This window comes from Haemorhous mexicanus, chromosome 19 (assembly GCF_027477595.1).
Source record: "Haemorhous mexicanus isolate bHaeMex1 chromosome 19, bHaeMex1.pri, whole genome shotgun sequence".
Classification (NCBI taxonomy): domain Eukaryota; kingdom Metazoa; phylum Chordata; class Aves; order Passeriformes; family Fringillidae; genus Haemorhous; species Haemorhous mexicanus.
Window position 1 is genome coordinate 214,282 of NC_082359.1, and position 27,745 is coordinate 242,026.

The 27,745-nt window shown below is 50.4% G+C and overlaps 1 protein-coding gene across 4 annotated transcripts in view; it reads right to left on the minus strand.

The window, feature by feature from the left end:
- Window positions 1-7,748: 7,748 nt before the first annotated feature.
- Window positions 7,749-27,745, minus strand: part of POLE (DNA polymerase epsilon, catalytic subunit) — a 34,397-nt gene continuing 14,400 nt past the window's right edge. For 2 of the 4 annotated variants that reach the window (XM_059863880.1, XM_059863877.1), the window contains exons 20-48: window positions 27,251-27,399; window positions 26,794-26,886; window positions 25,972-26,116; window positions 25,341-25,498; window positions 23,241-23,436; window positions 20,804-21,018; window positions 20,447-20,549; window positions 20,170-20,250; window positions 19,971-20,093; window positions 19,665-19,883; window positions 19,135-19,344; window positions 17,853-17,996; window positions 17,384-17,524; window positions 15,008-15,161; window positions 14,821-14,927; window positions 13,655-13,831; window positions 13,071-13,294; window positions 12,703-12,923; window positions 11,902-12,106; window positions 11,324-11,497; window positions 10,936-11,061; window positions 10,148-10,280; window positions 9,870-10,059; window positions 9,650-9,781; window positions 9,348-9,541; window positions 8,952-9,152; window positions 8,540-8,665; window positions 8,325-8,414; window positions 7,749-8,123 (exon numbers count right to left, since the gene is read on the minus strand). In XM_059863880.1, the coding sequence (XP_059719863.1) occupies window positions 8,010-8,123; window positions 8,325-8,414; window positions 8,540-8,665; window positions 8,952-9,152; window positions 9,348-9,541; window positions 9,650-9,781; window positions 9,870-10,059; window positions 10,148-10,280; window positions 10,936-11,061; window positions 11,324-11,497; window positions 11,902-12,106; window positions 12,703-12,923; window positions 13,071-13,294; window positions 13,655-13,831; window positions 14,821-14,927; window positions 15,008-15,161; window positions 17,384-17,524; window positions 17,853-17,996; window positions 19,135-19,344; window positions 19,665-19,883; window positions 19,971-20,093; window positions 20,170-20,250; window positions 20,447-20,549; window positions 20,804-21,018; window positions 23,241-23,436; window positions 25,341-25,498; window positions 25,972-26,116; window positions 26,794-26,886; window positions 27,251-27,399 (4,545 nt within the window). In that variant the 3' untranslated portion in view covers window positions 7,749-8,009. The remainder of the gene's footprint in view (window positions 8,124-8,324; window positions 8,415-8,539; window positions 8,666-8,951; window positions 9,153-9,347; window positions 9,542-9,649; window positions 9,782-9,869; window positions 10,060-10,147; window positions 10,281-10,935; window positions 11,062-11,323; window positions 11,498-11,901; window positions 12,107-12,702; window positions 12,924-13,070; window positions 13,295-13,654; window positions 13,832-14,820; window positions 14,928-15,007; window positions 15,162-17,383; window positions 17,525-17,852; window positions 17,997-19,134; window positions 19,345-19,664; window positions 19,884-19,970; window positions 20,094-20,169; window positions 20,251-20,446; window positions 20,550-20,803; window positions 21,019-23,240; window positions 23,437-25,340; window positions 25,499-25,971; window positions 26,117-26,793; window positions 26,887-27,250; window positions 27,400-27,745) is intronic. The other 2 variants (XM_059863879.1, XM_059863878.1) reach the window with 2 other exon arrangements.

Consider the following 27,745-nt stretch of genomic DNA (forward strand, 5'->3'; position numbering starts at 1 on the left):
CAGTGCTTGTTTTTGTCTGAATAACATCTGTGTTTGTCCACGGGGTCTCCAGAATGGTAAAAAGGGTTGTGTTCACTTTCAGGAGCTCTGCCAGGGACTTGAAACAGAAATCATTACAAATCTCTTAGATTTGATGAAGTTGTAGGGAATAAGGTTGAAAAATTGCAACAAGATTACAGAGTTTAATAGAAGGCCTTTTAGAAGAGAAGGCAGCTTTGCTCTAAAACTGAACTGAAGGAGAATGTTTCCCTCACGCACACTCTTTCTATCTTGCTCCCCAGACTCAGGGAAGGCGTCTCCAAGGAAACTGTCCAACAGCCAGACCCCATGATGCCAGCATTCGCATCGTCTGTGAGGCTTCCAGATTCCCTATGATGACACCCAAGGTGAGGAATGCCAGACTTTCCATCACTCCCACACTTCCTGGGCTCTTCCTAGGCTGGCAGTCATGTTCAGGTTTTGAGTCTCCTTTCTGGCACCTCTCAGGTAGAGGAACCTCTCCCAGAGGTTCTTGCCTCCCATCTCTGAGACAGACTGGCTTTGCTGTTCTTTGCCTTCTTGTCTGGGTGTGTTACAATTCCTGCCCAATTCTTTACCTTCCCAACCTCAACACTTAATGGCTTGAGGATTTCTTCCAGTTTTGAGACCAGACTGACCACCCCCATCCTTCCCTGTTCTGTTATCTGGGTATACTGAGAAGCTTCACTTGACATGCAGGGAACTTCTGCTGGGCTGCTAATCTGGCTACCATCAGCATGTGCTACTTTTGGAAGTATTCTGCTTTTTGTTTCTCCTGATCTTTCCACAGTACTTCAACCCTACAAGAAGCAAGCAATGCAAATAAAGAAGCACCATCCTGGTCATCAAGAAAAGAGATTTTGGCTCATTTGTTCAACTGCCATCTGTTAGATGGCAGTTGAACAAATGAGCCAAAATCTCTTTGGCAAATCTCATCTAGGCAGTCACTGAAACTTGAAACTATTTGTTTTCAGGGTTGATTTTTCAGTGTTGATTTTGTCATGATTTTGGATAGATTTCACTGTGGAAAAAGCTTGATGAAAGGCTTTACACAGACCTCAGGCATGAGACAGGCTGAAGATTTAGCCATCAAAACCTGATGCTGACTGATCTTACAGCAACATGGTGGTTTCCATGGCTTGAAAACACTGTTCCATTTCTGGAAAACTTATAAGGGAGACAGAAGCTGGAGAAAAGGTGTTTGCTGCCCAGGAAAGCCTCTGGTGAGGAAAGGTTCAGGGATCAAAGGGTCCAGTGTCAGGGATTTTCAGCTGGGCAGCACCACTCCAGTTGTGGGATCTGGTGAGTGGGGAATTGCTCTGGGTATAGATAAGCTTTCACACAAAGTCGATGGGAACCTTCTCTTTGGGCCAGACTTCTGGTGACCACCTGCAAGGTGATACCCTTAGGACTGAGAGATACTGTTTTATCCTGTGAGTCATGTGAAGGGACCCTCTGAGGGTTGTCATGGTCCTCTAGGTCCTACTGCATCCTTAAAACTCTGCATGTAGCACAGGTAGAGCAGCAGTTTCTGGGAGTGCTGTCCTAAGAGAGAAGGCTGTTGGCGTGCAACACATGAGGAGGCCTGACCTGTTCACAGCCCCAAGAGCTTCTCCTGCTGGCACCTCCAGAGGGAGGGCTGCTTCCATGTGTCACAGACTAATTACTGCTCTCCTTCGGTGCTGGGTCAGTGCCCTCCGTGTGCCCATCACATTCTGCTAACCAGAGTGTTGTATTGCACTAAATGGTTTATTTAGTTTTGCACTGGATGATGGGAAATTTTATTGAGTATGTTAGGTAACGTGGATAGTTTTTCCCCTCCCTCATCACATGGTCTCCCCCTCACACACCCCCCCTGTTTTACACACCTGGTCTGTCCCATGGGTACCCCTCCCCTCGCCCCTCCCCAATGGCATCCAATTGGCCGCGGTCCTCTCTCCCCCGCCCCCATCCCCCTAGGGTATAAAACCTCTTGTGTGAGAGTCCCACATGCTCTTTTCTACCTGGCTTGTTGTTATCGTTGGGGTATCTTGCCACCAAGCCAATAAACAAGATACTTGCACTCACGTGGAGAAGAGCACCTCTCATCTTTTACTTTCGTCTGTGCGGGTCCGTGTGGGCTAGAGTCTGAGCTAGCCGGATTTGGACTCATATAAGGCCCAGAAAAACCACGGAATACCGCACCAGAGGGACCCTCCAGCTGAGGGGTGGTAGAAAGAGTCACCCTTTGGGGTGGGACTGGCACCTGTCCCTGGCCTGTCCCTGTCTGTCTCCATTCTGTCATCCAGAAGAAGTTTGTGCCTCTGATTTTCTATTCTAACCTGCCTGCAGAGACACCTTGGTATACTGGAACAGTTTTATCACCATCAGCTCTCAGCAGACTTCGTTAAAACATTCTTACACTGCCTCATCCTCTACATGGTGTGTGATTTACCCCTGAGAGTTCCAGAAACTGTGGTGAGCTCGTTCTTGCCTGAAATTCTCCACAGAGCCAGAGCCTGGATGGTAGGTAAGGTTGTCCTCTGGAAGGGGCTCCAGGAATCATGGCTTTAATGAGCACAAGAGGAAACTGTTTAATTTCTTTGTCAGTTTAGGCCTGAGAAGTAAATTGTTCTGCGTCAGATGAATGTGATCCATCTCTTCCCTCTGCTGGGGAATCTGACACTGTCCCACATGGGGTAGCACAACAGTCCCTGAGGCAAAGTAGTTTCTGGGCAGCCTGGAGCCAGTTGTTTTCCTACTCAGGAAACAAGGACTAAGCAGTGTCTGGTGAGATCTCCTCTGTCACCAACCCCTACCAGAGCACAACAGAATACAGCCTGGGAAGGTCCCAAGGGCTTTAGGTCTGTCCTTTAAGCTCACCTGCATGAAGGTGTCCTGGTTCTGGCCAGGACAGGGAACATTTTTGCACTAGCCAGGAGAAGACATGACCAGGACTCTGATGTTATTTTATACCACCTCACATTATTGCTGGGTGCAGGGGAAAGGCACTGTCTTCTGAGAAGTGCTTGCTTCCAGTTGAGAAAACATCTGTTGTATCTATTAGTGGGGAGTTTTCCCCACTAATAATTTAATTTCTTATACCTTTTGTTATTAGCAGCGTTGCTGCTACAGTTCATTTTCTTATCTCCTTGCTGTTTCCAGTGAATTGTTCTTATCTCAACCTAGTATCTTTACCTTTTGTACCTCCAGTTGGAGAGGGGAGGGGCACATGGTTTTAGTGGGAGTACTGCCTTGGAGAATACAATTTCTAAACCATGACACAGCATCAGGAGAAATCAAAATGTACCAAAAGCCATGCCATGTTTAAAAAAGCCACCAAAATTCAATGTTTTCATCCAACCCTAAAGTACCTGTAAATCAGCCTGACACAGGTAGATGTGCAATCAAGAGATACAAACAAAAACAGGGATACGTGAGCATGGGAGAATGGACAGGCAGATGAGTAAAATTACAGATAAGAATCAGTAGAGGAAATCTGGCCAGCAATTAAACATATAGGAAAAGAGGAAAAGTGACTGATGAATCATTAGGAGAGACCCGCAGGTAGTGGCTGTGTGATGGTGTCATTGTGAGGGCAGCAGAGGAGGAGGACTGTGCTGGCTGAAGCCACAGCATGCACACCAGATATTTGGATTTCTCAGTCTGGAAAATGCCTTTACAGAATTATGGGCAACACTTTTAAGTTGTGCATCCATTGTGGAAAATAATTTTAGGGGATAAAGTAAAATTATTTAATTAAATCTAAAGAAAAATATATTTTAACTGGCACAGGTATTCTTTTAACTTTAAGAAAGCATCTTGTCCTTTAAGTAAGAAGTAGTCTTTTTTTATCCTCCATCAGCAGTCTTTTATGTCTTAGAAGGAGTCATAAACTATCCAAGATCGTTGAAGTGCTCCCAGACTAATTTCTGGGGCCTTTGACCACAGTGCTGCAATGATCCACAGTGCTGAATCTTGCATCTGTCTGATGCAGAGTCCTCCAGAAGCGAAAGATCATCTTGGAGGTCTCCCTGGGAGGAGTCTGGGGCTGCTACCCATGACCACAGGGCACTGTAAGAAGTGGGAGGAATCTCAGGTGGATCCCAGAAGAGAGAGTTAATTCCAAATGAGAAACAGTCATCCCAGGTTGCTTTTCTTGCAGGAGCCTTGAGCTGCTCCTGGATTCTCAGGATATTAAAGCAGCTGTGTAAAGCCTTCAGGAGATGCCTGGGAGGAGTCTGGGGTGGGTCCTTGAGGCTGTAGGTCCCATGAACAGAAAAGAATCATCTTGGATCCCTTCCCTGGAGAAATCTGGGGCTGCTATTTGGGATTGTGAAAAATGCTTATTATACGATTGGCTTTTCGCAAATATTAAAATGAATATTACATGTGTTATGTTAGAAAGATATGCTGTAATAATTCTCTTAAGTAGTGTGTTAAATATAGTTTTAGGTTATAACATAATGTTAAAACAGAAACTGTGCTATGTAAGATACTCTTTAACTAGCTCAAGAAAGAGATGAGATAATCAAGAAATTCTTTGCACAGAGATAACAGCAACAAGCTCCAAGAAAAAAAATACTGCCTCATTATCGGAAAACACAAACTTTCTTCCACTGCCTTTTTGTCTTTGAGGTACCAACAGGATTGGGGAGAAGTTGATGATAACCAGAGAACGCCCTTTGTTTGAAAAGAATTTATGCATCCTGTATGAGATATATGAATACACAACAGGCTATTACTTTTAAGAGTTAATTGTTTGTTAGCGAGCCATGCTTTTTTTAAGGAAAGCATCTGAACATTCATATTCTTTGCTTTTATTGTCCTTTATTGTCCTAACTCTGTTTCCAAATTCTTATTGTTCTAATTTGTATTACTATTTTTATAACCATTTTATTATCATTCAACTTTTAAAATTTAACAAGTGATTGGCGTTTTTCACAGGATTTCAGGTGCTGAAATAAGGCAGAAAGACTCCAGAAGATGCATAGGAGCTGCTCAATGTGGAACCTAGAAGATGCAATTTCCACCAAGAGAAAAATCTTCTTGGGTAGCTTCCCTGGAGGAGTCGGGGGCTGCTGCCTGGGATATCAAATGCCTATAGTAGAGATTAAAAGACTGGGAGATGCCTGGGAGAAGCTGCAGGGAGATTCCAGCAGATACACCTTTGTTCAAAAAGAGAAAAATTATCTCAGGTAGCTTACTTGTTGGAGTCTTGGACTACTACTCAGGATGTCAGGATGTATCGGTATTAATGAAAAGACTCTATGAGATGCTTGGGAGGAGTCTCAGCTGGATCCTTGAACAGAGAGTTTCTATCAAAGAGCAAAACATCACAGGAGTAGTCTGGGTCTGCTACCTGGGATGTAAGGTCTCAAAATCACAGATCCAAAAGCCCCAGGAGGTGACTGGAAGGAGTCTTGGGGTCATCCAGGATAGTTCCCTCCAGAAGAGATAAAACAACTCCAGTTGCTTCCTTGCAGTACCCAGGACATGAGGGCTTCAATAAGTAGAAGCAAAAATCTATTCGAACTCTGGCCAGCCCAGCCCAGCCCAGCTGAATACAGCCGGAATCAGCCTAGCTAAACTCAGCCGAACGCAGCCAAACCTGGCCGAGCCCGGTCCGGCCGAGCCGCTCCGCTCGAGCCGGTCGTGCAGCGCCCCCTGCGGGCGGGGCAGCTCCTGCAGGCCCCGTCTCGCGCTCAGGCCCCTCCCGTCCCCGCCGAGGTCCCCGGGAGCCAGAGAGGAGTGACTGTGTGGGAAGCAGGCATCAGGTGCAGCAGGAGCACGGCGGTGTCACCCTGGGACGGCCTCCAGTGTGAGCCAGAGGACGGGAGGCGACAGAGGAGCATAGCGTTCCGCAGAGCATCCCCCTGCCTCGCATCAGGAGTGAGAACCGATCCCAGTACAACCGCAGTGCTGTTCCATGTCAGCCCAGCCCACAGCTCTTCCCCCTTTTTGGGATCCTCCAAGGACTCCAGAGCTATTCCTTGGCCCCCAGTCACCTCTTTTTATAGAATCATGGAATATCCTGAGTTGGAAAGAACTCACAAGATTCATCAAGTCCTACTTCTGGCCTTGCCCAGACAGCCCAACAATTCCACCCTGTGCATGTTTGTTTGTCCAAACACTTCTGGAGCTCTATCCCTGCTCACGGAGCAGAGGTCAGTGCCTGCCCCTCAAGAGGAACTGCAGTCCCCCTGGTGAGGTCTGAATAAACAAAGTGCCCTCAGGTGCCCCATGTGTGACTTCACATCTAGACCCTCCACCATCCTCACAGCCCTCACTGCATGCTCTCTAAGAGATTTATATCTTCTTGTACTGAGATGCCGAAATGCTCCTGGTGTCATGCCCACAAGGATCCCATGGCTGCAGTGGTCCTATGCCCATTGAGATGCCATGGCTGTGGTGAGCTCATGCCCTTTGGGATGCTATGCCTAGAGCATGTGAGGGCTAATGGTCCCTGCTGCTGTGTGGGGTCAGTGTGATAATCAGCCATAAGAACAAACTGGATGTGTCTGACCACCCAGTGCAGCCCACGCTCTTCCTCTGTCTCCACCCTGAAAGGACTCTGGCTTCCCTGACTACAACTACAGGTGATGGCCCTGTCCCACCATCACAATGCCCATTGGTCTCCTCCTTAGATGGTTCCTCAGTGGGGGGACATGACTGGGGCTGCTCCAGCCTCACACCATGCCATGCCAGTGCAGGTATTACCAGAACAGAAAGGTTATGGTGGCAGGGTGGATAAGGCATGCTCTGCCTGAAACCATCAGTAGCTCCCAGTTCTGAGGGACCTGCTGCCTCCATGTGGAGCAGCACACATGGAAGAGTGGGACATGTCCTACAGCCCACCTGCCACCATATTTTCTCTTCACAGAGAAAAGCAAGGCACAACTTCCCAAGGATATTTTCTGGGATTTACATTCTCTGAACCTCAGAGAGAGAAAAAACAATTCTTATCTCAATTGCTGTGCCTCTCGTTCACAAGTGGAATGCATTGTGGAAGATTGTTTACTTGAAGGGAATTGGTAAGTGGATTCTGGTGTGAGTGTTTTGATCCATTGACCAATTGAACCCATGTGTGTGTCAGGACTGTCGGCTGAGTCACAAGATTCTGGGCAGAGTGCTTTGTGCAGATTCAGTTTAGATGTAATGTAATATAAAATAATATAGTATAATAAACGAATTAATTAGCCATCTGATATCAATGGAGTCAGATGCATCACTTCTCCCCGTCGTCAGGGTTGCCTTGCCTTTACTGTACAGGCTGTCAATAAACCTTGCCTAGGGCGACTCACTGCAGTGAAATGGGGGGACATGGGTGTCAGAGCTGGTGGCTGTGTCCCTATACTCCAGCCCTGCACTGTCATGGTAGGGATGTACAGCCTCCAGCCACGGGCTGCTGGTCCTGCAGGGATGTGTGTATGGTCTCAGGTCCCCCACCTCGGCAGACAGACCCACTTACACCTTAATGAGGGCTGACAAGTGCTCAGGCCAAGCATGCCCAAAGCGCATCAGCACAGGGAAGTCACCCCAGCACAGCCAGCTGCCCACAGGCAGGACCTGCTGGCAGGTGTGGGCAGCACCTGTAGGCACTGCCTGCCTCATGCTGGCAAGGGCTGGGCTGAGGATGGGGTGAAGCCAGTGGTAGCACAGCCACCACTATGACCCAAGCTATGGGTGGTGCCACAGCCACTGGCACCCACAGCCCCTGATTCCTCCCTCCCCTAAAAACTACACCTGTCTCCTACTACCCATTTATTTATAGAAACTGAAAATTAAAACTATACCTGGGGCCAGCACAGACATGTGGAACCCAGTTCTAGCCCCTGGAAACTCCCAAATCTCCCACCAGACAGCCCTGTGCCAAGCATGGTTCCCCTCCTCTTCCCTCCCTGCAGGAGGGGTGTGCAATGTCTCTGTGGTCTGGCCCATGGCCAAGGGGGTCCAGTACCACTCTCCATGGATGTGAGATCATGGAGTAGGCAGGAAGAGCAGTGCAGCCTTCACTGCTGGAGCTGGAGGTTGGTGTGCAGCAGCCACTCAATGGTTTCCAGCAGGTAGGCCATGCCATAGTGCCGGGCAATGTTTTGGAAGACACTGACATGGTCCATGAAGACCTGGGGAGAGAAGAACAGGGAGGGAAGGAGGCTACCCAGCATCCTGGGCAACTGGAGGCTCTGATGGAGTGGCTAGGCAGGGCTGGCCAGAGAGCAGTTCAGCAGGTGCCAGGGGATGTGCAGCTAAAGCAGAGACAGAGGAGGCACAGGGCACCTTGGGGCCCCTCACTGAGCTGCTGGGCTGGGCAGGTGTTGAAGTACCTGGAAGGAGATGGTGAGCGCGAAGTCTCCAGCACAGCTGCAGTACACAGGCATGTGTGTCTCCTTCACTCCATGACACTTTCTGCACACCTGGAGGCCAAGGAGGTTCAGGTGGGTCAAGAGATGAGGCCAAGCCCCTCTGCCAGTGGCAAAGTGAATGTGTCCAGGCACAGACAACCAGGGAAATGGGCAGAGCGGGGGATCCCTGTGCTTACCAGGTCTTGCAGCACAAAGGCCATCAGCTTCTTCTGCAGGGCTTCCACCAGCGCCATCTCAATGGCATCGGTATCGTACTGCACATGGCAGCTGGGGCAGAGCCAGCCAGGCAGCACCAACCTGTCCTAGGGGCAAAGAGAGGGACGTAAGCACTGCAAGTCCCATGCACAGGGATGGTGAAACTTGTTTCTGGAGAGGACAGAACATAAGCCAAAGCCCAAGCATGCTCAGATCCATCACATGCAGCTAGAAAAGATGAACAGAAAATTGGCTTTAGGTGAGGATGATCATGGACAGCAGGCAGATGATCAAAACTGCAAAACAAAGGGGAGATAAAGTGGATAAGATGATCATCTGGCCTCCAGCATTGCTGTACTGGGGCTTCTATTGACCCTAGGAGAGAGGCTGCACCTGGGAAAGGGCAGGGTCCTTGCAGAGGTCCAAGTCCCTGCAGAAGTTGCAGTTCCTGCAGATGACTTCAGGAAGCACATAGGAGCGGCAAGGGTCCCGAAACTGGGCTGCTTCTGAGAACTCGCCCACCTCAATGAGGCGCAGCAGGTCCCGGCGTAGTTTGTTCACCTGGTTGGTTATGTTGGCATCCAGGGAGAGGACCTGCAAGGATAAAAGCCAGATGAGCCTAGCAGCAGAAACTGTTCTCAGGACAGCTCAGATCCTTGTGACCCTCATATAGATTCAGGGCCCAATAAAAAGATCCATCCTGGGAAAAGCTGCAGCAATGGACAAGGACCAGAATTTCAGTTCAGACCCCAATCCTTTAGCCAAGGGACCTGGCCCATCCCTAGTGACCTTGCAGACATATTTGATGAACTCCAGAGCTGGGTTGTTGAGAGGCAGGTAGGAGCCAGGCAGGACTGGGAACATGTCTGAGGGCTCTGTGGCATTCTGGGAACCAGCCATCTTCTTCTGGATCTTCTGGGTGATGGTGAAGAAGCTTTGGGTGAGCTCATTGGCCACGTAATCTTGTGAGAAGGTGATCATGCCTAGAGGGGTAAAGCAGAGAGTGTTTGAAACGATTTGGTGGCACATAGGGCAAGCAAGGTGAGTGGCTCTCTGCCTGCAGCAGTGCTGCCCTGGGACTTGGCACTCACCAGGCATGGCCCTCAGCTCCCCCATAGCCTCCTCGGACACCTGGCTGGTGCTCCTCCTCTTGATGGGGGTGCTCCCAGGGGTGTTACGCCGCAGTTCCTCCTTCATGCTGTGGTACACAGCCACGATGTAGGCTGGGAAGACATAGGCAAGGCTCCAGCTCCTACCCAGAATTGACACTGGAGGGGCACAGTGACCTCAGCATCTCCCCATACTGCTCACCTGATATGATCATCAAGAAGTAGCTCTGGCAGGAGCTGGCCTGGGGCAGGAACTGCACGATATTCCAGTTGTTCTCCAGCAGCTCCTCCATATCAGGCTCCCCTTTCTCCTCCTGTTCTTCCCTCGCCACCTCCTCCTCCTCCTCTTCCTCACTCCCCTCCTCCTCCTCCAATGTCTTGCTGCTGTCCTTCTGGGGGTCACACACATAGCAGTCCCTCATGCCCAGCCAGCACCTCCCTACTCTGCTCCCAAGGGACAGGGTGCTTCCCATCTCTTACCTCCCCATAGTGGATGCGAGAATCCACTTTTCCCTTGATACCTCCATAATTTGCTGGGTCCATCCAGAGCAGGAACTCCCAGCATCGGGAGAACGAGATGGTCAGAGAGTGGAAGATCTCCTTGGAGTGGATGCTGGAGGGAGGAAACTGCAGTCAGTTCCTGTGTCAGCATCATCTCTTCTCCATGGGACACTGTGGGGAAGTGGTGCTGGCCAGGAGAGAGGAGTGTCCCCATTCCCATTGGACTCCGGTTAGGGATCCCAGGGGAAGTCATGCCCAAGGACACTTGACTCTCTATTCTTGTGTCAAGGTGCCTATACCACAGCTGGGATGGGGACAGCCAGCCAGGGGACAAGTTGCTGGGCATTTCAGGCTCTCCTGGAAGTCTCTTCAGGTTTGAATCCTATGACTATACATGGAATACTGCCCATAGAGGGCAGCTAGGGACAGATCACTACTCCAGGCATTACAGCAAGAGAACTGGAACTTCAGTAGCTTTGCCAAAAAAAGTTGGCAGTATTCCGCCCTCTATCACAAATCCTATTCTGAACCCTAGTTGCCAACATCCTCGTCCTAACCTGAGTAGGCAGCCAGCCAGTAGAACACCCATTCATCATCATTGGCCAACTGGCCTCATTCACTTACTTCACAATCATTCTAGTTTTATTCTCCCTTGTGTCCACTCTAATGCATCTCTTCAGTTTTGAGGTGCATTAGAAGGCAAAAAATCAGCATCCTCCTCCCTGGTCTTGAGCCCTGCCCCATCCCCACCTCCAGGTGCACCTCACCTGTTGATGATGTACTCCATATAGCTGATGGCATCCTCAATGTGCTGCTTCTTGGTGCACAGGATGATGCGGTTGAAGTTGGCATAGACCACAGAGGAGCCCAGGCGCTTGAACTCAGCCACCAGCCTGCACCAGGGCACAGGGTGGGGTCAGTGGGCAGGAAAGCAATGTACAAGGGGCAGATGTGACCCAAAGACCATGTGTTGATTCCTCAGCCTAGAGTTAACATGTAGCAACACTGGGCAAGGGAAGTCACCCAAAGAGGATGAGAGGTCCCTCCTACTGCCCACCTTTCTGGAAGATCACTGTGGGTGCCAGAATCCTGGTCATTAACATCACACCTCTCCATTCCCTTCCACCAGATTGGCATACTTAAGACCTCACTTACTGCAAGAAAAGCTTCTTCATCATGTTGTGGAGCGTGCGGTGCAGTGCTGGGTCATAAAGCAGGGAGGAAGGAGAGCGGAGCCAGCGGTAAAAGTGAATGACCTGGTTGTCTGCATAGACATTGTGGTACTGTGTAATCTCCTTCACCCAGCTCACCACCATGCTCTTCAAAATCCTGCCAACGAGCAGAGACTGGCATTACCCCACCAGCAGCCAGCAACACTTCCCCCTTCCTGACAAGGATGTGTTTACAGACACACTAGAGGATTTAGAACAGGAACTCCCTTCTTCAGCCCTCAGCACATAATATGTGCTTCGATAACCTGGTGGAGTATGAACAAAGAAGAAAGCAACATCCCCATGCATCTGCTAACTGAGGCACCAGGCAGATCTGAGGATCTTCCACTGTGTTGGAGAAGATGCCTGCCATGCACTTGCGGCCTGGATTTATACTTAGACGACTTTACAAGCCCTACTGCTGGGGAAAGGCTAAAGCCAGACAGGAGTAAAGTAGGACCCTGAGGGGACCTGCCAGGATGGAGACCACCTCTCTACCTCCTGCTGTTTCTCAAGCCACACCTGAAAGTGTTGGAGCAGAGGGCAGTCTCATGATAGCTGGCTGGGATGTTGGCAGCTTGGTTCCCTGTGATCATGTCCTCCAGGGATGCCTGCTGAATCACATCGAAGCTAATGCTCATGCTGGAGCCTCCTTCCATGTCATTCACGTGGTGAGACTGCAACACGGTGTTCACAGCCAGGCTCTGGATGTCCAACTCCAGACACACTAAGAGCAGAACAACTGTCAGCAGGGAGGCAGGGAAAGGACCAGGACCACCCTCCCTGCTGCTGCCAGAAGTACTTTTCACAGGTACAGGGTGATCTAGAGGTGCTACTGCACTCAGAGGGCAGATGCTTTCATAGGCATTACTGGACCTTCATAAGTGTTGATTGAGCCTTGTCTTTCAACAAGACTCGGACCTACTGACCCTCTGGGGACCACCAGTTTTCCTGGAGGCTGCAACAGTGGACCTCAGAAGAACTCATTACACTCAAGCTGCCTAAGAGAGGCCTGTCCCAGCATCACCAAGTGAGCTGTCCTTGGGCTGACAACATTGAAGGTGGTCTGCCAAGTGCTGCTGTCATTGGTCATTGGTAAAGAATCCCCATTTTGATGCCTGCACATGTTTCAGGTGAGCCTTCCCTGCTCTAGGACATGTCCCTAGCATCCTCCTTACCCATACAGATGCTGAAACCCAAAAGCTGCTGGTTACAACTGTCACCATAGAGACTCTTTGGGGACTGCATCCATACCTCTGCAGGACTCACAGAGCAGGATCCAGCTCTGCCCCACTCAGTGCTACCACCTTCCTCCCTCTTCACCTGTGGAGTAGCAGCCAGGGTTGTTGATCTCAACTGAGGCTCTCTCATCAAACTCCATGACCAGGCGGTTGTCATCGGCCTCCTTCCCCCCCAGGTCGGGGCGGGCTGTGGGGGACAGCCACAACAGGTGGTTGTGGCGATGAAGGTGGCGTGAGAAGAACAGGTCAGAGCCGAAGGTGGAGATGTCATCAGGGAGGTTTCCAATGGGGATGTGGTAGTACCTGAGGCACAGAGACATTAGTAGTCATTGGCATAAGCATGGTTGCAGGGAAAACAGAGACCCTGACCATCCCCTCAAGGGGTGAGGCAACTCCTGTGGTACCACTGAGGGCACGGCAGCCTCAGAGGAACACTGCCACCCTGGGTACCTGCTCATCTCAAAAGCCTGGGAAAGGCAGGTGTCCAAGTTGAGGTAGTGGCGAATCATGCGGCGGGCAGCATGGCGCTGCCAGTCCAGGACTGAGTAGCTGATGTCATCTACCAGCCGGATAGGGACCAAGGGAAACTCCTCAATGATGGGGATCCCATTTGCCAGCTGCTTCAGGTCCCAGTTGGACTGCACAGCCACCAATGTGGGGCCCCGATGCTCGTCCTGCACCAAAAAGAAAGAGACATGTCCTGGTGCACCTCTCACCTGCTCAACAGGAAGCTGGTGGTGTCAGGTGCCCCATCCCCACAGCAGGTCCCCATGGTCCTGGGACAGCACACCCCAGCATTCCTGAAGCATGCACCCACTTTCAACACCACCAGCTCTCCAGCTGAGTGCAGGGATGGAGTGAGATCCAGAGGTGGCCTTGCTGCTGACACTGCCCCAGACAAGCAAAACAAGCACCCACTTGGGCCCAGCAGTTACATGCAGGTGTTCTTGGAACTGGTGTACCAGTGCCTTCCACAGCATCCTTCCCTTAGTCCAAACGGTCCCACTGAAACCTTCCCCACACCTTCATCTCACCTTGTAGCCCAAGAGCAGTCGCTGGACACCTCTGTAGATGGCCTTGGGGTCAGTCTCAGCACGCACCTCAAAGGTGTGTTTGTCTGGGGGCAACAGCTCCTTGCCCACCTTTTCCAGCAGAGCCGTGCGCTCCACTGAGAACAAGGTGGTGAGGTTTGGCATCTGGTTCCTGCGTACCTGGGTGGAAGAGGGACCAGGTCAGAGCAGGGGGAGAGCGACCCTGGGATGTGCAGTGCCAGGGGCCCTGCCAAAATGTGGCAGGGATGTGCGATGTACAGGGAAACCTCCTGCTGCCTGGCCCTACCAGGTCTGGGGGGGAAGGGACCTTTAAATGTTGTCTAGTCCAACCCCCTGCCACAGACAATACATAATCTCAGAACTGTTTAGGTTGGAAAATACCTTTATGATCGAATCAGCTGTTCACCCAACACTGCCAAAGGCCACCACTAAACCATGTCTCCAAGTGCCACATCCTCACATCTTTTAAATCCCTCCAGGGATGGTGACTCCACCACTGTCCTGGGCAGCTGTGCCAGGGCTTTAAAACCCTTTTGATGAAGTTTTTCCTAATATTCATCCTAAACCTCCCCTGGCGCAACCTGAGGTCAACTAGACCAGGTTGCTCCAGGCCCCATCCTATCTGGCCTAGAACACTTCTGGGGATAGGGCAGCCACAGCTTTGCTGGCAAATCTGTGCCAGGGCCTCACTACCCTCACAGGAAACAATTTCCTCACTATATTCCACCTAACCTTTCTCTCTGGTAGTGGGAAGCCATTCCCCCTTTTTCTGTCACTCCATCCCTTGTCCAAAGTTCCTTTCCACCTCTCTTTAGGCACTGGAAGGGTCTCCCTGGAGCTTTCTCCCTGTTCAACACCTCCAGTCTGTCTACAAAGCAGAAGTGCTCCAGCCTTCATCAGAGCATCTCTGTGGCCTCCTCTGAACTTGCTTCAGCAGCTCCACATCCTTCCTATGTTGCAAACCCCAGGTTGGAGGCAGCTCTGCATGTGGGGTCTCACCTGAGCAAGGCAGAAGGGCAGAATCTTTCCCTTCCCTGCTGTGGGGATCAGTCCAGGACATGGGGAATTTCTGGGCTGTCAGGGCACACGGCCAGGGCATGTCCAGCCATCAGCACCCCCAATTTTCCACTCTCCACAGCCCTCCTTACCTTGTCCAGCACGAAGACAGCAGCCTTGCGCTGGGAGGGGATGAAGAGGCCCAGGACTGCCTTGCTGCCCTGGGAGCTGTGGTACAGGTAGATGTGGCGAATGCTTCCTGGGGACACAGAGCACAGAGCATCAGTGGTGCCCATGGGTACCAGGTGCCCCAGGAGCCCCTCTCCCAGGATGCCTCACCTGGTTCCAGGTAAGTGAACTGAGCCAGTGAGCGCATCTCCAGGTGCTCAATGTTGAAGGTTTCAGCCTCTCGCCCTGCCAGGTGCCGGACAAGCTGCCTGCTGACCATGCACACACAGCCCAGGTGGATCAGGGCACGGAACAGCAGTGGCACCTGGAATGATGGGGAGAGACGTGATGGAACAACTGCTACTAAGCTTTTCTTGGGGGCTGCAGACCTAGAATAACCCAGTTTAAAAGCCACAGGTAGCACACATCTGAGGTCCTTGGCATCAGTTTGGTATTATCAGCCTTGCTAAAGGTATAGAACAGGTATCTCAAAATCCACATCTTCCTATCTACACCCAGATCCTACCATCAAGGTACTTTGGAGGACGTGTGGAACAATATTTGGGCAATCTTGCTGCTCTGCAACTTGTGGTCTGTCACTCTTAGGCAGGGGCTCCATTTGAACCTCCAGATAATCGGCATGGTGGGAGATTCACCACAGATCCATCCTGTTTTATTAACCCCGTAGCTGTCAAGTCCACTGCTGTGGGAGACTCTTGAATGGCTTGCTGAGGAACCGGGTCCCAAACTAGTGAGAAGCAATAACCATTTTTTGCCTAATCGCTCTTCCCTCGTGCTAGTTTTAGTTGTAGAGGCCCCTCACATCTTTTCAGCAAGATGAAGCATTCCCATCTAAGTTCCATCCCTGAGGGCAAACTGTTCCCTCCCTTGCATCCCTCTGTTACTCCTGGCTGCATTTTTTGGGAGAATGATCAGAACTGCACTGCAGATGTTTAAAGATCAAGACAGAGCTTTCCTTGCCCAGGTCAGTGTCCAGCTGGGTTAACTATGTCTCTGAGGATGGAAACTCCACAACTCCTGGGGCAACCTGCTCAATGATATTTGCAGAAGTTTTTTCTGACATTTACACTGAATTTACATGTTTTAGGTTGTGTCCACTGTTGCCCATTCTTTCCTGGGTGCCAGAGCAGAGCCTCTTCTCCACTATTCCCATTGAGCAGGTACCCTTAGCCTCTTCTGGGCTGCACAGTCGAATTCACTCAACCTCCCCTCAGATGACAGATGCTGCTACTCCATGACTATCTGAATCCCTTCATATTTTTAAAATTTCTCCATGCCCTTTGTTTTACTTCAGCTGCTCATTTTAATTTCCTCTAAACTTCTTGGTTTTTCCTCTTCCCACTTATTAAACTCTACTAGAGTAGAGAAGACAGGTTTTTCTAGAGGAAGGTCTATAGATATAAAGAATTTGGGTATAAGCCAGTCTCTTCAGACAAGTAATCTGAAGTATGTTTTTGTTGCTGCTTACTTGACCTCAGTAGGGTTTGGTGGGGACCATTTTCAATTGATGATGGCATATATGGTTCAATCTTTTACATCACCACAGGATTTCACAGCCTCCCCGTAATCATTAAGAGTTGTGCCTTGCCTTGAGAGACCTTTCTTCAAATTTTTCAAAAGTAGAAACTTAAGGTGAATAAAAAAGTTTTCTTTAACTATGTCCCACTGGAATGCTTCATAGGTTATACCAGTAACTTGAGTAGCAAGTCTCCCAACTCTGCGATGATCTTTTTACCCTTGCAGTCTCCTGCACCTCAGAAACCATTTCATGGCCAGTGGCACCTCTGCTCACAGCAAAGCTTGTCCTACTCAGGACTTTTCATCCATAATAATCCCACAGTGCATTTCAGTTTTAAATTCACCAGCTTTTATGCTTTCTTTAACTCCCCTCTTACAATGGTGTGGTCTATTCTGCCACTTCCATACAGGCCAGGTCTTTTCACTACATTATCTTCTTCATTAAATTCCTGTCATCAGATTTTTATCTGCTGGACAAACCAGTATCCTTCCAGTGGGAAGCAAGCATCCCAGGTTCCCACCTTCATTCTCACCACTGGCAAATTGAATTTTAGCCTCATTGCTTTCTACAGAATTTCATTTAGGTTGTTCTTGCTCTTCCTGAACTTTCAAGTTATATGCTGTTCTTTTATTTAAAGCTTTTACAACCTGTTTTAGAGGACATGACACTATGTATCACATAGAGGACAGTGACACTATGTATCACTCCACATATGTTGGGTTTTTCACCAGCTTTACTCCAAACGCCCCTTTTTCTTTCCTGGTTACAATACCAGCAGGCTGGCTCAGGATTCGTTTAGAGGAAGCTCTCAATTTCTTTCCCCAAAGTACCTGTCTCAACATACTGTAACCCATGTGCTGATACCTAGCACTTCTGTCCATATGAGCATAATTCCTACTTTCCTGGACAATGTCCAGGGTCAGGGATTTTTGGTGTCTCGCCACTGGAACTCAAACTAAAAAGCTACTGCTCAGCAACCCTTAAAGATGAGCACCTGAAAGAGTTACCTGTGTCTCATACACTCCCTCAATGTCCGGAGCAGAGAGGTCTGCATTGATTTCGTTGATGTGCTCTTGGTACATGTCTTCAGGAACAGAGTATTCATACAAGTTGTAAACTAAGTTTGAGCGGGGTAGGATTCTGTTTACCTGCCAAGGTAAGGGACAGCATAACTGAGACACAACCCACCACATGGCACCACTGCCAGAAGCCAGACTCTGAGCCAGGCCAGCTCCTGGTGCCCTCTCCTAAGGAAATCAGTGAGCTATGCTCATGCACATTACAAATTCCTTTAACAGAGAACTTGATTTCCAGGCAGGCAGGGATTAGCAGAGGGACTAGGGCCTGAATGAGGGATATCCATGGGGTAGGAGGTGTTGTGTGGCAGATGCTTGTAACTCCTGCTTACAGGGGAGGTGAAGTGCCTTACCTCAGTGCAAGCAGCTGTTTCCCCTTCCAGAAGGGGCAAGTCCTCACCTTCCTGTAGGCTGTTCCCTCCTCAGGCTTTGGGACGCGCTGGTTGACATAGAAGACACGGGGAATGCTCAGCTTGATGCAGTGCAGGTCACTCCCTATCACCGCCCACAGCCGGAACAGCCCAGGCTGGCTGGTCTCAGCAATCTGCAGGACATGGGGCATGAGGTCAGCGTTAGCAGGAGATCCAACATGCCATCAGTGCTTACATCAACACTGCAGAGTTCTCTGGGGACCTATACGGTCAGTTGGTGGCTAAAACCAAAGTGGGGGCTTAGAGAGTCATCACTTTCAGCTCTGGAGTCCCTGTGTCCTGCTACTGTCCCAGGGCACCATGAAGAAAACTGCCTCAGGCTGGCCAACCAGCTCCAGGGATTGTCATCCAAGTCACTCTGAAGTCCTGGACCTGCAGTTCTGATACCTTTCTGGAGATGAAGTGGGTGACAGGGGCTGGGCTTAGGTGGCCACACATAACAAAGGTTTGTAAAAACACCTGGATGACACCACCCCACCTCTTCATTTGTACATTTGTCTGCTTCTAGGCACCACTGGAATCCCATGTCCAATGCCGGGCTCCTTAACACAGGACAGAGACATAAGGAATAGAGTGAAGGGCCACAAGGAGGAAGAAGAGATTGGAGCATCTTTCATATCAGGGCAGACAGGCAGACTGTCCATCTCAGAGCAGAAAAAGCTCAGAGGGATCTCATCCACATATATATACCCAATGGGAAATGCAGAGAGGACAGAACCTGACTCTTTCCAGTTGTGCCCAGTGGCAGGACCAGACATCATGGGCACAAAGCAGGAGGGGTTCCTCTGCATGTCAGAAACTTCTTCCCTAGAACGGTGAACCTGGTCCAGGTTGCCTATGGATGGAAGTGATGCTCTCCATCCTTGGAGATATTCCAGGACATGGTCCTGGGACCCCAGTTCTGGGTGGCCCTGACTGAGGAGGATGTGGGACCAGAGGGACACGAAAGCTGCCCCAGCCTCAGCTGGTGTTTTTGCAGTTCTGTGACTGCCAGTGCTGCCCGTGGTCTGAACTAGAGCTGCCCCACCAACAGATCTACCATGCATCTCAGAGTCACCAAGAATGACTCTGTAGATACCCGTTTCCATCCAGATGTGTGTGAGTCTGAGGCTCTGCAGCCCCTCCTGGGCTCCCCAGGGCTAAGACTTACATGAGGTAGGTCAGGGCTCCTGAACTTCAGCATTTGACCACAGAGTGTAAATGTGAGGCTTGTGCCCCAGACTGCTCTGTGGCAGGTCCCCTCCCCAGTACCTGCACGACCTGCCAGGGCAAGTCCAGGATGCTGCGTGCTGTCTGACGCAGGTAACTGCTCAGCCCTTTGGAGAGGGCATCGCGGAGCACTCCTCCACCTGTCACCACCCCACCATCCTCCAGCCGCCGTCTCTTCCTCCGCTCCTGCCGCTGCCGAGCCTGCAGCTCCCACTTCTTCTGGTGGAAGCGCAGCCAGACCAGACGCTCCTCCTGAGTGGGGTGATCGTAAGCATGAAATCAGCAAAAGTGTCTCAGCCCCACAACATCAAACCATACAGCCGAGCCCTCCAGCTCCCAGTCTCACATCATGTTCCTGCCCCACCTGTGAAGCCACCACCCCCTTTTTCTCTATCAGGGATTGCTTTTCTGTCTCCTGGTTGTATTTCTCCTTGTGTCCCAGAACCATGTGTGTGCAGAGTGTGGGTTCACAGAGTGCAGCTGTGAAACCCACAGCTTGCTCCTGGAAGCACCCAAGCTTGGATGGATGAGTACAGTCCTGGGGCATCCCCTGCACAATCTGCTTCACCTACCTTGGTGGTGCCAAGGGATGGAGGTGGGCCCAGGATCTCCCGCCAGGACTGGGACAGCTCCAGGTCCTGGGACAGCTCTTGGCTTTCCTCTGTTGCAGGGATGCGCTTCCGCTTATTTGCAATGGGACGTAGTGGCAGAGGGATCTTGACAGCCCCAAAGTCCTCTATGTCACTGACCTGAGAGCTGGGTGTCCCCTCCACAGGCAGGTTGGCAAGAATCTGAGAGAGCAAGGAGAGCAGGAGGATGTGGGCTGCAAGAGAACAGCCCCACTGGCACTGCCAGCACATTTCCCTCCCCCTCTTTACCTGTTTCTTGCCTTTTGAAACAAAAAGCTCATTGATTTTTTTCTGTTTGTACAAATCATTCTTCTCCAGGAGCTTCTTGTGAAGCCAGTCTGGATGTCGGACCCGTGGCACTGGGTTCTTTACCTGCAGAATAGCTCCAAATCACACTGAGTCTCCGGCAGAAATCCTTCCTTCTGTCCACCCCCCAACTGCCCTGTACCTGCTGCAGGGCTGCAGGAATGGTGATGATTTTCTGGATGGTGCTGCCCAGTCTCTCGATGTAGTAGTCCCAGTCCAGGATCTGGGAAGAGGGCAGAGCTTAGGCAGAAAAGAAAGCCAAGCAGAAGGACCCCCAGACACAGGATCAAATATCCCAGTAGCACCCTCACTCCAGCCCCCTGCTTTGTGAGCACAGGAAGCCACTGCCCAGGTTGTGTCTCCAACAGGACAAGCCCATGTCCCAGATGTGGTGGCATCTGTAGGGATGCCTCACTCACCGCACGGATGTTGAAGTCCTGCAGCGAGGGGCTCTTCAGCCATTTCCGGAGGTAGTGCTTGCGTACACTGGGCTCGGCTTGGAAGATGGCAAGGGGGATGGCCCTGGGGAAGGCAGGCAATCAATGTCCCAGCACCCCCAATCTACTTTCCCAGCCTGTGGAGATCCTCCAGGCTTCTCCTAACTCCTGTGAGGCCACTGGGCTGTCCAGTGTTACCACTGCCCTGCTCATGGCCTATGCCAGATTCAGGTGATCACCTGGCCATGTATTCCAGCTCCCTCCCTTCTTGCTGCCTGCCCATCCCGTCTTGGTTTCTCCCACACTGCCAGAAGCCCTGGCCCCTCCAGGTGGGGTTACCTCTCGGTGACAGGAGACCCTTCTGGTTTCTTGGAAATGATGAAGCGGCAGCTCAGCCCTGCATCCTTCACCATCTGGTCCCCCAAAAACTCTGCCAGGCGCTTGGCAGTGCTGATAGAGGTGGACTTCTGCTCCCCGTAGTCCTCCAGTTTGCGTGACATGGACCGGTTCTCTGAGATGAGCTCAAACAGTTCTGAATCAGGCATGTTGGCAGCCTGAAGGCCAGGGAAAAGCCCAAAGTTAGCAACAACTAATGATCAAACTTTGCTGCTGTTAGAAAGAGGGAACACCACACACAGCTGATGTGTCTCTTTACTGGGAGCCTGGAAATTGCTTCCTGCTGCAGCTGCCAGTAGGATCTATAGTAAAGAGGGTGTGTGGGTTTCAGACTGGCATCAGCTTGTGCCACAGCTGGGCTGTGGCAGTACAGCTTTGTGTTGTGCATACAAAGTTAGGCTCACCAAGAATTTGTTGTAAAACAGCATCACAAAACGAAGGACTGTAGAGGATCAGAACTAAACATGTTTTGTCTCAAATATTCTGAATATTGCTACAGGAAAGGTGTGATTGGAGGAGAGGGTCCCACAGAGGTGTGGCAGTGCTGTTCTGAGCCAATTCCCTGCTACGCCTTGAGACTCAGGCTTAGTTCCCTCTCCAACACACATTCAGAAGAAGGGCTTGCTGTGCATGAAAGCGAGCAAATAGGTCCCCTTTCTTCTTTTTCTCCTCTTTCTCTTCCACTTTGTCTCATTGTTTGCCCAGCTCCGGACCGTCCATATGGCATGACCAAAGCAAGACCAACACAGATCTAAGGACTGGTAATATTTTTTGTTTTCTTCCCTTGCTTTGCCTGAGCAAAGCAGGGCCATCACATTCTACTTCACACTTAGTATTGAACCCTGTTGTGGGAGTGGGGAGCTTGTGTAAAGGTGTGTTGTGGCTTGTTAGCCAGGACCTTTGAGTAGTGGTGTTATGGCTCATGTGCCAGCACCTTTGTGTGATGGTGTATTGCAGCTTGTTAGCCAGTACCCTTGAATACTGGTGGCCTATTGTGGCTTGTGAGCCAGTGCATTTTGAGGAGCTTGTGGTAGGAGTTGAGAGCTTATTGAAGTGTTCCATACAGAATTAAGGGCTTGTTTGCTTCCACTCTTGTGGAAGTCTATCGTAAGAATTGGCTTGTTGACTAACACCTTTTGAGTTTATGCAGTGGGCTGGTTGCTGGAGTTACAGCGACTGTACAATAAAACATGAAGAGTTCCTGACACGTGACCAGTGTCTTTGTTCAACCTGATGAGAATTTCTGATGAACATCATGCCCCTGGACCAGTAGGTCATGACAAGGACCCAGTTAGACTCTTGTTCCTTCCCACCCCCTTATCTCATAGAATCACAGAATCATTTGGGTTGAAAAGCCCTCTAATATCACCAAGTCAAACCATTCCCCCAACAGTACCAAAGGCACCACTAACCCATGTACCCAAGTGTCACATCCACACAGCTTATACATTCCTCCAGGAAAAGGGATTCCACCACTGCCATGGGCAGCCTGTGCCAGAGCTGGACAATCCTTTTGGAAATGAAATTTTCTCTATTACTCAACCTAAACCTCCCCTGCTGCAATTTGAGGCTTTTTCCTCTAATCTTGTCACTTGTTCCCTGGGAGAAGTGCCCAACTCCCATGCTGGGAGTTGTATGTGGATTGTGGAAGTTGTACATCCCATGTGGTTCCGCCCTATTTCTCAGAGAGCTGTGGAGTAAGAATGTCTTCCCTGAATCTCCTCTTCTCCAGGCTGAGCCCCCACAACTGCTCCTCATTAGACTTGCATTCCAGCCACTTCCCCAGCTCTTTTCCCTTCTCTGGACATGATCCAGCCCCTCAATGTCTTTCTTGTCATGAGGGGTTCACGGTGCCTCACCAGTGTCCAGTACAGGGGGATGGTCACTGCCCTGGTCCTGTTTGCCACACTATGGCTAGTACAGGCCAGGTGCCATTGCCCTTCTTGTCTACCTGGGCATGTGTTTAGTCACTGTTGACTAGCACCCTCAGATCCTTTCCTGTCAGGCGCATTTCCAGACACTCTGCCCCCAGCACGGAGCATTCCACAGGGTTGTTGTGACCCCTGTGCAGGTCCTGGCACTTGACCTTGTTGAACTTCACACCACTGGGTTTGGCACATGGATCCAGCCTGTCCAGTTCCTTCTGCAGGGCTTCCTGGCTTCCAATAGATCCACAGTCCCACAGATGACACAGGCTGTGTCATCTGTGAAGTGACTGAGTGTTAAAGTGGCACAGGAGACCACTGACTCTGCAAGCAGCAAAGTCCACCCTCCCACAGTGCCCTTCCCAGCACTGTGGGAAGGTGGACTTTGCTTGGACAGCTTAGATGCTCCTTCCCAGGCTCCACCTTGGAGTGCAGATTTGCTGAGCTGTGCCTACCTTGCTGTAGAGCACATCCAGCCAGTAATCGGCCACCTTGGCCACGGAAGCATAGACCTCCTCCAGGGTGCTGCCTTTCAGAAAGGCTTCGAAAACAGATGACTGGAATATCTTCACCAGCTGCAGTTCTCCCCGGCGTTTCACCTCAAATCCCTTCAGCTCAGCCAGAGACCCGTCCTCGTTGAACACGGCGTACCTAGGAGAGAGTGTGAATAAACCTGGCCTACACCAAGGGACACATCCCTCAGGGTGCCACCGGTGTCCCTCCTGCCAGGGTGCTTCTCCCCATGCCTTTGTGCCACCATCCAGCATGTTCAAAGGAGCCACAGCTGCACCTGGATAATCTCAAGTATCTACAGCTTCTCCAGCAACCATTTTACCTTGGTCTGGAAAAGGACCTCAGATCTTGCGCCAGATCATCCACACTGACTCTTCAAACCAAAGGAGAAGTGATCTTTAAGATTATCCAATCCCATGCCCCTGCCATGGGCAGGGACACCTTCCACTAGGCCAGGTGGTTCCAAGCCCTGTCCAGCCTGGCCTGGAACACTGCGGAGCTGCCAAAGCTTCTCTGGGCACCTTCTACCAGTGTCACACCACCCTCACAGACAAGAATTTCTTCCCAATATCTCATCTAACCCTGCTCTCTGGCAGTGGGAAGCCATTCCCCCTTGTCCTGTCCCTCCAGCCCTTGTCCAGAGTCCCCCTGCAGTTCTCTAGGAGCCCCTTTAGGTGCTGTGAGGGGCTCTGGGCTCTCCCTGCAGCCTCCTCTTCCCCATGTAAATTTTCCCAGCCTGGCTCCAGAGCAGATGGGCTCCAGCCCTTGGAGCATCTCCATGGCCTCTGGACTCAATCTAGCAGCTCCATGATTTCTTGTGCTGAGCACGCCAAACCTTGATGCAGCACTGAGGGTGAGGAGTGACCTTAATTGTTGTGTAAGGGTGGGAGATGAGATCCCAAGTGGGGAAATGAAGAGATCGGAAGAGATTTTGAAAGAAGGAAACTGGCAACTCCAATGCTGGCAGAGGAGTTGAGAGAAAACTGCATGCAGTCATGACACACCTAAGGGAACATTCCTTCCTCTTGCCTTTTCTTTTCTTGCATTGTTTTGCCTTTTACAACCCTGAAAATTACCTGTATGTCTCAAAAAAACCCAAATCGCCATTGTGGGAATGACCAGAGAGAAGACGGGATACTCAAACCTGATTGGCCAGCCCTTCTCCCACCTACCCACATTCCCAACAGCACAGCCTTTCCTTCCTCCACCGACCACGGTGCCTGCAGCCACCTCCAGGCTGTTGTGCTTGGAGAGTAACCAGGAAATAAATGCCCTTTCTTAGATCCCTAAACTATAGGGAGGGGAGTTGTACAAGCACAGCCCACTCAGAGCTGAGCAACACTTGGACTCCTACAGAAGGGTCTGAATGTCTGGAGAGAGGCACTGGCAGGGAATGGTGTGTGCAGAACCTCGTCCTGTCAGGGATTAAATACAAAAGTGTTCAGAATTGTGAGGACAGAGGGTGCTGGGGACAGCAACAGCATGTTTTGGAGTCAGACTAAGGTCTGTGGGCTGCCACCCAAAATAATGGATGTTACTGCTCTAGCTCACATTCTTGGTTAGGAGGTGGTCTTTGAGAAATCAGTGAAGTTTGGGTACAACTGTCCTATAATGGCAGAACCAGTCCTACTTACAGATGGAGACGGAAGGGGAAATACATAGGAGAAGTGTTACTGGAAGTCTGTGAACTCTTGAAAAATAAGAAGGCAGGAACTGCTGAGTTTAAACAGATTAGATTGAATACAAGTATTAGAAATCCTCAGAAGCAAAGCCAATGTTCTCCTGCACACCTCAGAGCCAAACAGGCAGATGTCTGGTCACTAGGCTGAAGAAATGTAATTTTGCTGTTATCTGCTAAAATTTACTGCCATAGTAGCTGGGTACAATGATCTGATGTAAGGAACTTGTCATTTAAAGCCAGTGAGTTAAATGCTGCTGGCTCTGGAGGCAAGGACCAACATACCCCACAGGTACAAAGGCAACAAGATCCTCAGTCTTTCAACTCAGGAGAAGAAGCAATATTTCAAGCTTTGAAATCTCACCTTTTCTTCAGCTTCTTGCCCTCCTCTTTGGAGGCTGGAAGGATCATGGCCAGGTATGGACCATCCACTTCAAAAAAGATGCTGTTCTCTGAGCGCGTGATATAGGTGAGTGAGGCTGGATCCTGCAGCTCCTGGTACTGGTCATTTGTGAAGCCTTCCTGTGGCACAGCCCCAGAACAGCTTCAATCTACAGCTGTCAGGTCACACCAGTAGATGCCCCTGGGACACACCCTGCCCAAAGGGACACCTGAGCGCCCCTCTGGGAGCTACAGCACAATTTAGGACTTGAAGGTCAAAGCACCTTTCCTGCCTGTTGAGAAGAAAAAGACTTTCGACCTTAAAATGATATCTTCTTCTTTTATAGAGCCTGGACTAAGCAGAGGATAGGTTTAGACCTTGCACTGGACTCCCTACCAGCACAAGCATGCACCTGACCTGGCCTCTTACAGACTCCCCTCTGATGGAGGATATTGAGCCTCTTTCTCCACTCAGATGCTTTCCAGGGCCACCACCCCCAACATCTCACCCACTACATAGGGAGTAGAGATGGAAGAGGGGCTCTCCCAACTCATCAGCTCTCCATCTCCTTTTCCCAGGCTGCAGAGCTGGCCTGGACACATGCCAGACTCACCTTCACCAGGATGTTCAGCATGGCACCTGGGTAAGAGATGGTTACTTTTGGCTTCTTTATATTGGTTGACTTGATGACAAAGTTCTCTGGGAAGCTGTTGGGAAGGACACACCAAATCCCATCGGTATCCAGTTCTAGAGGTCTCCTAGGGAAGAAAGGAAGGAAGGAAGGAAAGAAGGGAGGCAGGCCACTGTCAGGAGCAGAGTGGATGAGAGGTGAGGATCAGTTCTGTGTCCCCCACTAAGCAGCAGCCTGTTCCATCCAATCTGTTCCCTTCTGCAAAGCAAACCCTCAAATACCACAGCAATGTCAGGAATCTGAATGCTCATAGAATCAGAGAGTCACAGATCACTTGAGGTTGGAAGGGATCTTAAAGCTCTCACATTCCAACAACTCTGTGTCATGGGCAGGGACAACTATCCCTAGACCAGCTTACTCCAAGCCCTGTCCAACCTGGCCTTGAAACACTTCCAGGGGTCCAGGGGCAGCCACAGCTTCTCTGGGCAAGTTGTGCAGAGAATTTCTTCTGAATATTCCATCTAACCCTGTCCTCTGGCAGTGGGAAGCCACTCCCTCTTGTCCCACCACTCCTGGCTGTTGCCCAAAATCTGTCTGCATCTTTCTTGGATTCTCTTTAAGCACTTAAAGGAGCTCTACGGTTTCCCTGGAGCCTTCTCCTCTCCAGGATGAAAACCCCCAGCTTTCTCAGCCCTTCCTCCTCACAAGAAATGTATTCCATCGCTCTGAAAACTCGAGTGTTTAACATGCTCCCACATCTGTCCTAGATGCAGATGGACCTTCTTCAGCTCAGCACACACTCACCCAATCTGCTCGATCAGCTCTCTGGCCTGGGTGATGATATTTGCCCCCGTGAAGCAGACAATGCCGGCCATTTCCATGGAGTACCAGCGAGCTCTGTGAGCAGAGGAATCACAGTTAAAACAATGACATACCCCCTCCAAAACTCAGCTATGGAAGGGCAGGAGGATCTCTAGGGGAAGAAGGGCAAGAAACACAACACTGGGCATTGTTTTCCTATGAAATTCTCTACTTATCATGCTCCAGAAAAGCTGAAAACCCACTTACTGACAAGATTTCAATCATTTAATGTCTGGTAAGAGTCTCCGGGATGAGGAGTAGTGGGTAGAAGCAAGAGAAGAGTGTTACAGGCAGGACCTACTCTCATCTTGGTGCTTCAGGAAGTGACTACCTCAGCAGGACAATCCTGGTTTCCAAAGGTCTTCTCTAGAGGATCCTGGATTGCTCAGGGGAGACTTACCCTTTCCGCATGACATATCCATAGAAGGAGTTGAGGATGCACTTGTGGGCCAGCTGAAGGGAGTCATAGAGGATCTCCATGTTCTTGCAGCGTTTCACTTCAGAGGCATCTCCTTTCTCCACTGCTGCAGACAGCTTCTTCTTCCACACCTGCATGACAAGGGCAGAGTCAGGACAATTCCACATATCACTGCTGGTGGCACCCAAATGGTTTCCACTCAGTCCCGGTATAGCACTGCAGCTCTACAGGAATATATCTTTGCCAAAGATCAGCATCAGGAGTCAAACATCCCATTTTCTTTTACAGCACAGGAGGGGTTGGCCAGAGGCACTTTGTCAGTTGTCAGATGAGACTTGCAGCTCCTATCGCTGATTGGAATTCAAGCAGCACCAGCTGTGCTGCACCATATGTGTGCAGAGAAGAACTCAATACACTGCCTGATGCAATCCATCATGGCCGGCTAACAGCAGAACCACCAGTGTAGGGAAACCTCTC